This window comes from Nothoprocta perdicaria, unplaced genomic scaffold (assembly GCF_003342845.1).
Source record: "Nothoprocta perdicaria isolate Ctin4 unplaced genomic scaffold, notPer1 scaffold_150, whole genome shotgun sequence".
Lineage (NCBI taxonomy): Eukaryota > Metazoa > Chordata > Aves > Tinamiformes > Tinamidae > Nothoprocta > Nothoprocta perdicaria.
In genome coordinates, this window is record NW_020454650.1 from 1,372,050 (window position 1) to 1,381,145 (window position 9,096).

The following is a 9,096-nucleotide window of genomic DNA, read 5'->3' on the forward strand; positions in this document are numbered from 1 at the left end:
GGAGGCCGCCGGGACAGGCCGGAGAGTGGCGGCCGAGACGGGGAGCTCCTTGCGATATCTGCTATGTCCACTTTATTTTTTCCTTTCTTTCTTTTTTCTTCTTTTCTTTCTTCTTTCTTCTTTCTTCTTTCTTCTCTCTTCTCTCTTCTCTCTTCTCTCTTCTTTCTTCTTTCTTCTTTCTTCTTTCTTCTTTCTTCTTTCTTCTTTCTTCTTTCTTCTTTCTTCTTTTTTTTCTTTTTTCCTTTTTCCTTTTTCCTTTTTCTTCTCTCTTCTCTCTTCTCTCTTCTTTTTTTTTTTCTTTCTCTCAATCTTCTCTCACATTTCTCCCAAATACCCTCAGAAGCGTTTTTGAAAAAGACCTGTGGCCAAATGTTTCATCATCAGCCCTCTGCTTACATGTCACAAGCTTCAGTTTAAGCACCCAAGCGCCCTGTTTTTAACACCAAGGAAATAAATACACACGGTTAATCTGCCATAGATGCATCCCCACGTCATCCTTTTTCTCCATCTTCAAAAGGCTTAGGGATGACCGGGTGCCCATCAAACTTGGGTGAATAATCTTCACCTCAGCCAGGCCTCAAAAATACTTCTCACAAAAAGGAATGTCAGTCCTGGCACAGCAGGGAAAATGGTCTTCCCTGGGAAAAATCTTGTGAGCCGTTGATGAAATGTTGCCCTTGTATTTGCTCTCATAAACACTCCATAAAAGCACATGATCAGCTAAAATTGTTTACTTTTTTYCTTACGCTCAGCCTTAGATCAAGGTCATGCTATATCATGCTTTCCWATGTATCTAGAATGTATGCAAGTATAAGTATATAAAGGGTAAAATCAATATCTACTAATAGAAGATGAGTTTAGTTCTAAGGCAGGCTTCAGTTCTTTTAGATTGAACTTTTCTGAAAGTTCAGTTTGAATGTGAATTTTTTCCACTTTTTTTCCCCTTACATTTTAGGGGAAGTAGAAGCCATGACTGTACAAAGTGTACAAATAAATGTAGTTTTGGTTTTAGGGATGGTGTATAAACAGTGCTCTTTTTTTTTTTTTTTTACTTAAGAGCCATTTCCTCTATTCAGACATGGCAATTTACATTCATTCTGTCTAGTTCATCATCAAGTAAAATGATGAACTAGGTCATCTCATGCTAACAATAATTGATGTGTTGACTGGAGCAGGTTTGAGTAAAACCTATTAACTACCTGAGYTCCACCAAAACGGTGGTCAATATATCTTGTCCATATATCACTTGTGGTGTACAATATACCACTTGTCCATAGAATGCTGCTGCTCATCATCAGAGACCTTATGGGAGCGTTGGTGGGGAGGAAAGCTTCAGGAGTGTGGGGTTTTTTGCACTTGTCCACGTTCTGCTTTGCGTTCTCCTTTGAATAGGTGACAAAGAGAAAAAAACTGTCAGTTGGTATAGAGCTAAAGGCAGGCAGCATAGAAAAGCACCAGCAGAGCTCTGGGAAAATGCMAATCTTTGGGCAAGGTGGACAAGGAGGGGTTTGGACGAATATGCCGTGTATTAAGATCGGTTTCTGAGACTGGCTCCCCCTGATTGCGCTGGTGTTAGGAGGTGCTGCTGCTCGGAACCGGCTGAGTTTCACATCTGTAAGGATGGAGTGAGGTTTTGAACTGGCTCAGTGGTACTTCAGCTGGAAAAGCAACAATACAGAAGTGCCAGACTGTAGACTGTACACTTTAATGAACAAAAGGCTTTTCCATATGGATACAGATGGATGTATGGCATAGGAATAAAAAAAAAAAAAAACTATTAGCGCTTTGGAAATTAGGAGCTGGTTGACCGTGGAAGGATACAGACATCGAGAAACAGAGCTTAATGTCAGAAAGAAGCATTGCTCAGAGGAATGAAACAATCTCATCAAAAGTATTTCAGCTTCTGCACGTRAGAAGTTCCTGAATATGGAGGGAGTGCCCCACTCCTTGCGCTTCTCCCTATCATTCTCCATTCTTTGCTTTGCTCTGGCCAGGGTTGTCAGCTCCACACCTCCAAAGACAATGATACTGTAGCCTCCATGGGCCTCTATCTGAGGATATTACCACCCTAACAGTAAAAAGAAACAAGTCATTAAATCTAATTGAATATCACATTTTCCAGCTTGTCCCCTTCTTGTCCTTATGTTGTGCATCTCTGAGAAGGGTCTGGCTCCATTTTCCCCATTTCCTTTGGTAAGGGGTTGCAGGCAGTAATCCAGACTCCCCAGCGCTTCTTTATTTGAGGCTTGCCAAACCCAGCTCCTCAATTGCTCCCCATATGTCCTATGCAGGCTCACCAGTGCCGAGCACAGGGAAGGATGTCTTCCCTGGACCTACTGACTACAGTGCCCCTCATTGTGCCTGGGATGCAGCTGGTCTTTGCTGCAAGGGCACTTATTGAAGGACCCCAAATCTTTTTCTGCAGAGCTCCTTTCCAGACAATTGTTCCCACCAGCTTTTGTGCTTATTCCATCCCAGATGCAAGACTTTGCATATAAAATAAGAAGTAATGGTCTTGTTTGCAAGCCTGTAATGGTCTTCCATCTAGATAGCCTTACTGGATTGCTTAACTATTCACCATGGTCACGTTCTTACATGAAGAAGGTGAAATACAGAGCAACTCTGCTAGCTGCTGTCCCTTCCTAGGGACATGACTTCATTGCTCTTTGCATTTTAAGTCCAAGCATTTTTAATGTGGATAAATGGGCTTGAGGTTCACCGTCAACATGTGGTGTTGACAAATTCATCCAAAGATAAAGCTTTGGATGAATTCATCTCAGCCAGCTCCATGAAGTTATGTAAACTGTGTTTATGTTTCTCCTTTATGATCCTATATTGCTAGTATTCATAGGTCATCTTTACTGGTACTTCCTATTGTCTCGTCTCATTTTGACTGGCAGCTTACTTACAGATTATTTTCCATCCTCATTTTTGTACTCACTTTAGTTTTGCTTCTTGAAGAACATGTGGGTTTTTTCAGGGCTTCTATCCAATTACACTAGTGGTCAGCAGCTGTGAAATTACTACAGTGAACATCAGTCACGCTTTTCTCCATCGAACATGAGAGCTTCCAATTTTAATACTAATGAGTACAAGCACTTCAAACTGTTAAGTTTGAAAGGACAATGAAAGGGGAAATGGAAATAGAATTAGGAATAAGGGAATAAGGGAAAATGAAATAGAATTTTATTTATGATTTTAAGAACACTATTGATGTTTTCATTGTACTGAGCCGTAGATGGAGGAATCTTATTTCATGGTCAAAATGCTCCTGGCAGTAAACAGTACGTGCCACTCTTTGTCCAAATGCGTTGCTTTGAATCTGGACTCTGAGGATTACGATCCGAGGCAAAATAATCATGGATTTCAGTGAGAATGTGATGCCTTCTTAAATGTGCAGGGTTTAAGTTTTCTTGTTTTACTCAAGGCAATGTACATTGGTGATGGAAAAGAATATGTGCTTCACTCCTTGCCAGTAAGGATTTTCCCTCTGGCACATGAGTTACTGACAGAATTCCTATGGCTTCACGGAAGTTTTGGGCTTCTCACAGCTCACAACAAATTTGTGTTAATCTGCTCTAAGGAGACAGGCAAGGAGACAGCCTCGATCCAGCCAAGTGCCTCCAGGAGAAGCTGCTTTTTTCTCCCGTTCCCAGTGAGTGGAACTGAACAAGAACGTGGTCTGAGCAACAGTAGCGTGTCCATGTAACTGTAATTTGCAATGAAGGTTACGGGTGCCATCTGCACACATTCTACATAAAGGCACCTCTGATGCTGCACAACGGTTATGTTGTTGTAACTAATCAGCTGATATCCCGCCAGTAGACTGTGGTTTCCAAAAGCAATTAATTTCTCCTTTTTCGCTTCACAAAGTTCTTTCTCTCGGTTCTGCATTTGCTCAAACCACATAATAGTTGATTGAATGAGTGAAATTAAAGATTCAAGGTCCCCTGAGCATTATTGGTTCAAGCACAGCAAGTCAGTATTTTTCAGGCACATGTAGCTGCCAGAAGGAAAGAGGTTTTTCAGCACAGCTGGTTATATTGTAAAGACTCTACTGAGTCTCCGAGTCTGCCTGTTCACCTGAACCTGGCAAATCTTGTGGCTTTAGCTGTATCTGTATCTAATGACTTATGTATATAAAGAAAGATGGATGCCAAAATATTTTCTCCTGACATAGATACATCTCAATAGGAGTGGGCTATGGGACAGGGCAAGCTACGTGTGATGGTGCTGAGCAATCTGGCCAATGTCATTGCAAGGTACTTACTGTCTGTTGCTGTTGGAATGACATGGAGATCAGGAGAGGTCCCGGACGACTGGGAAAAGGCAAATGTCATGCTCATTTTCAAAAAAGGCAAGAAGGATGATTCAGGGCAGTATAGGCTGGTCAACATCATCCCAGTCCACTGGGAGACTGTGGAGAGAGTTCTCCTGGAAGCCATTACCAGGTGGATGTAGAACAAAAAGGGTTGGGAACAGCCAGTGTGGTGTTTTCTCTACCAAAAGAAACGGTGTGACCAATCTTGGAATCTTCTACAAGTTGYTGACAGGCTGTATAGGTGAGAGGTGGAATAGATGACATCCAGAAATCCCTTCTCATCTAAATGAATCTATGAAAGTTTACAAATACTTGTTCATCTGAAAATACCTCAAMTATAATAGGTATCAAAGACACACCACAGTAGTCACACCATAGTATTCCACTGAATTTCTGAATGTTTATTAGTACCACTTCATCATACCAGGAAGAGAAATCTCTATACGCTGAGTTACTTTATTTAGAGTAGGCAGCGATACATTGCGTAATATTCAGCTAATTAAATATTATTCCCTCTCAGTCTTCCTTTTACATGCTCTCATATACTCTAACAAAACATGCTCAAGCTATGAACAGATTTAAATAACTTGCTAAAAAATGGACAGAGCAGGATCATTTAAATCTCTTGTGTCTTTGCTATACTGTTTGACTTTTTTAGATAAATGAAAAATGTATTTACAGTACAAGTTAGAAGGAGTATAGATGGAGAACAGTGAGTTGAAAGACAGTTTGTTGAAATGGCATAGATGTGATAGATGTGGCGTAGATGTGTAAGACCTTGTTCTAGGCATTTTCTCAGCTTTTTCCTCTTGTAGGTCTTTGCTGGTRTCAGTGAAGGGCTCTTGATTTATCAAAACATAAGAAAAAGAACTGGGATTCATTTATCCTTTGGAAGTGTGTCTCTTCATAGCTGAAATTATAGTCTACAGTCCCTTGAAGTGAATGGAAGGAATCACATCGATTTCACAAGGAATCCCATGTCTCTTACCAAGAGACAAGAGCTGGAGGCTGGACTTCACCACAAGTTCCATCATTCCATGCTTTGAACACAAGCCTCTTCCTTACAGGATTAATGAGTAATTTTTTATTTTTTTTTTAAGCTTTAGGCAAACACTGTAATATTATGATACCAGAACTGACTTGTTCATAAAGGTGCCCCCAGTGATAAGGGACAAGATGAGAGTATTTGGGTCTGGTAACTAAACTGAAGCACAGCTAGCAATTATTGGCAAATGCTGTAAGAAACTAGGACATTTGTTTAGATGGACTCTTAGTCTGCCTCAGTAGGGGCATTACTGGATTCCCATTTTCTTGTGAACTACACAGCAGCTCAGCTACTGTCTGCTCCAAGTGGTCTCTASAGATCAAATGAAATAGTGTAGAAACAACACAGATATCACTGAAAATGGTTGTCTGAAAACAAAATCCAAATTGCTACCTAGAGCAAAAATCAAGCCCGATGCCATTACAAAGTTGCTTTAACTTTCCATATAAGCACTAGGAAATGAAATACTACAGTTTGCAGTTTTCTAATTTAGTTATATTGGGGTAGGCAGTATGTGTTTTTACATTATATAAAAAAAAGCTATCATGAAGATTAAAAGTTCCTGTGGAGAAAAAGATGTTGCTTTTGATTGCTATAATCACAATGTCATTAATTTTATTGCAGCAATGTATGATGCTGAAGTGGATTCCCTCAGCTTGCTTTTAGTTGTGAGATCATATTTTAACAGTCATTTAAAAATACCCCCGCACTTACCACAATGAGGCATCTTAGCAAAGTTTTCAAAGTTAGATTCATGCAAATATTTGTGCTTTATTTCCCTTGTGTTTATGCAGATGAAACATGCCTATGGCATCTGTCTGCATCTGAACTGCATCTGTCCAGAGAGTTGGCTAGACCAAGGATGAGCACACCTGGTATTTAGATATGAGGCAGGTCAAAAGCAAATATATGGCTGGCTTTRACGGTTAGGTCTTAAGCAGAGATTTCAGCATCTCCGTAAAGGAGTTAAAAGAAAAATTATGAAGGAACAAGCATGCAAATATACAGGCTCAAATTTGCTGTTTTGTCTTCCTAATAAAAGAGGCCAAACTTTAAATTTACAAACAAAGCAAGCTATTTCTATCCAGCTATTGAAATAAGCCATTTGTTCTGTACCATATACTATGATCTTTTTATAAAGGTTAAATCTTCTCAGGACTATGGCAAAGGCAGAGAGAGAGAAAMAACAACTAGGGGCAAACATGTTCCTGCCTTGCATGGAAGAGGAACTCCAGATCCTCTCATACATAATGAAGAGATATTCAGAAATTGGAAGACGCCTGGGGCAGGAACAGTGACAGGAGAAGAAAAGAATATCTCCACAACAAAAGTATCTTGTTAAAACTTATACTCTCCCCAAGTTCCCATTTCAGATGGAGAAAACTTTCATTACATTAAGCTAGTTTTATATACATTTGCCCACCAACAGGTAAAGGAAAATTTGCGCTGAGGACTTTAGAGAATTTGTAGATCATGTCAGGACAGTAAACCTTTAAAGCTCCAGAAAGAGAGAAGTGACGAGTTCAGCCCTGATATTCGCCACTATGAAGTACTAAAAGCTACAGAAACACATGTGTTCATTGCTATGCACCTACACACAATCTAAGTATTTTAAGTCAGAAAAAAAGTAACATGAAGTACCATTCATGTTAAAGTTTGTTGTTTTATGTCCCAAGGGAGATTTAAAAAAAGAAAAGAAAAATCAATGAGAACAAATCCATCTCATGAAATAAAAAAGCCCAAAGTTAGACTTACAGATGAATGAAGTAACTTCTCATCTTCTCCAAACCATTGCAAATACTTTACTAGTAGTCTTCTGCAAAGACTAAGTTTTTTGTCTGTTCTTCAGGAAGTGCCTCTAAAATTACAGATTATCCAGGGTTTTTAAAATCTGAAAGTTAATCCAGGATTGACTTTCATAGCTTGCTTCAATAAGTCTTTAATACGTCTTGCTTCAGTAGATGGATGCATCTTCGTAGTGGAATTTGCGTTGAGAAGACATCCTGGGACTGGAGGCTTGACCGGTGCCATATGGTAGACACTGACTAAATAAACGTAGCAAATGCCTCTTGAACTTGACTCCAACAAATACATAGAGCACTGGGTTGAGGCAACAGTGGGAGAAAGCAATTTTACGGCTGATATGGAAGGCAAGTTTGGAGTCCTTTTCATACTGACAGGTAGGTGATGGAAAAGTAGTCAGAAAACTGAGGATGTTGTACGGTGCCCAACTCAGGAAAAAAGCCACCACAATAATCAGGATGAGTTTCACAGTCCTGTGCTTTCTGTGAGATTTTGCTCGAAGGAGAATTACCAATATCTTGAAGTAACAGAACACAATAACTGCAAAGGAGATCAGGAAGAGTATATTTCTCTGATAGATATCCACCTTCTTCCATTTCCATTCAGTGTAATCGCAGGTCTTCATACCGTCCATGCTTTCATGTACAGTGGTGTGAATCACCTCAGGAACCACAATTAATATGCTGCAAGTCCAAATGGCCAAGCTCACCAGAAAACCACAGTGCTGTGCCTGGGCTCTCAGAGTCGAAAGGGGATTCACCACAGATAAGTACCGCAGAATAGTCATGAGAGTCAAGAAGAAAACACCGCTGTAGTAGCCAGTGGAGAAAACAGCATTCACTGCTTTGCAGAGGAACTCACCAAAAATCCACCCGAAGGACTGGTCCACTATCCAGAAAGGCAGCATGCAGGAGAAGACCAAGTCAGAGACACAAAGGTTCATGATGAAGACATTTGTTAAAGATGTAAGGTTTTCATATTTGAAGAGGATCCATAGCACTAGAGTGTTTCCTAGTAGGCTGAGTAAAAATGCCAGAGTGTAGAGGATAGTAGTGAGATAGGTGTAAAATACAAAATAGTTGCCGCTATCACAGACGTTGCTTTCATTAAAATAGTACTCATATGAATAATTTCCGTATGAAGAAGGTGTGTTATATTCTTCATCCATTTGCCTATGTGAACTTCACACAGTTCTCCAACAGCTGCTTCAAAGAACCACAGCCAACGATCTAAGTGAATTTAGTGAAAACACAATCACTTAACTCCCACTCTGGATGATTTTGTTTAAAGATGTGAAAAGAAGCAGTGAAACTTCTTTTTATCTTGTTTTGGAGAGGGAAAGGGATCATTTCCTCTTATGAATATAGCATGGCCAGGTTAAAGATTTACTCTCAAAGCAGCATTGAGATCTTAAATAACTAAGAATTGAGAAACCAAGAGGTTTTTAAGACAATGTGGTCAGTGACAGCTGCAAATTATTAAACCTCTACTATGACAAGGTTGAGGTTGCATGGCTTTTCAGTGTAAGTATCTCAGGACTGTCAAAGCTGGTGCTATTTTTTAGGTTGTCTGCAATGGTAATTTTTGCCAACTTTTTGAACACTTGTACACCTCATATGATTCTTTGTCATAATGATTTGCCATGGCAGGAACTTAAAAAAGCTGAGTAGTACCGATGTTAAGTGTGAGAATGAAAAATGGAAAATGCTGTGTTTCCTACCTATTTTTGTCTGGAGATTGGTTGATATCTAAAAATCTGCAAGCTTTAATGAAAGCGTTTCCTGTGTTGGGCAGTTGTACATCTCTATCATTTGTTGATCCTTGGAGCTGCAATAAAAACAAGTGCCCTCTCCTCAGGATTGCTGCTGGTTACCTGTCTGCCCATCTACAAGTAGGAACTTAAAACCAACTTGATGGCTGAARCTGG

General features: G+C 39.8%; 1 protein-coding gene across 1 annotated transcript; it reads right to left on the minus strand.

Annotated features, from left to right (window-relative positions):
- Nucleotides 1-7,320: 7,320 nt before the first annotated feature.
- XCR1 (X-C motif chemokine receptor 1) lies at nt 7,321-8,404 on the minus strand. Its single transcript, XM_026034870.1, has one exon. The coding sequence runs from the start codon at nt 8,335-8,337 to the stop codon at nt 7,321-7,323; it is 1,017 nt and encodes a 338-aa protein (XP_025890655.1). The 5' UTR covers nt 8,338-8,404.
- Between the last annotated feature and the right edge of the window lie 692 nt (nt 8,405-9,096).

Excerpts from the sequence above, each read along its gene's own strand:
- XCR1 (XM_026034870.1), bottom strand. The coding sequence starts at position 8,337 with ATGGATGAAGAATATAACACACCTTCTTCATACGGAAATTATTCATAT.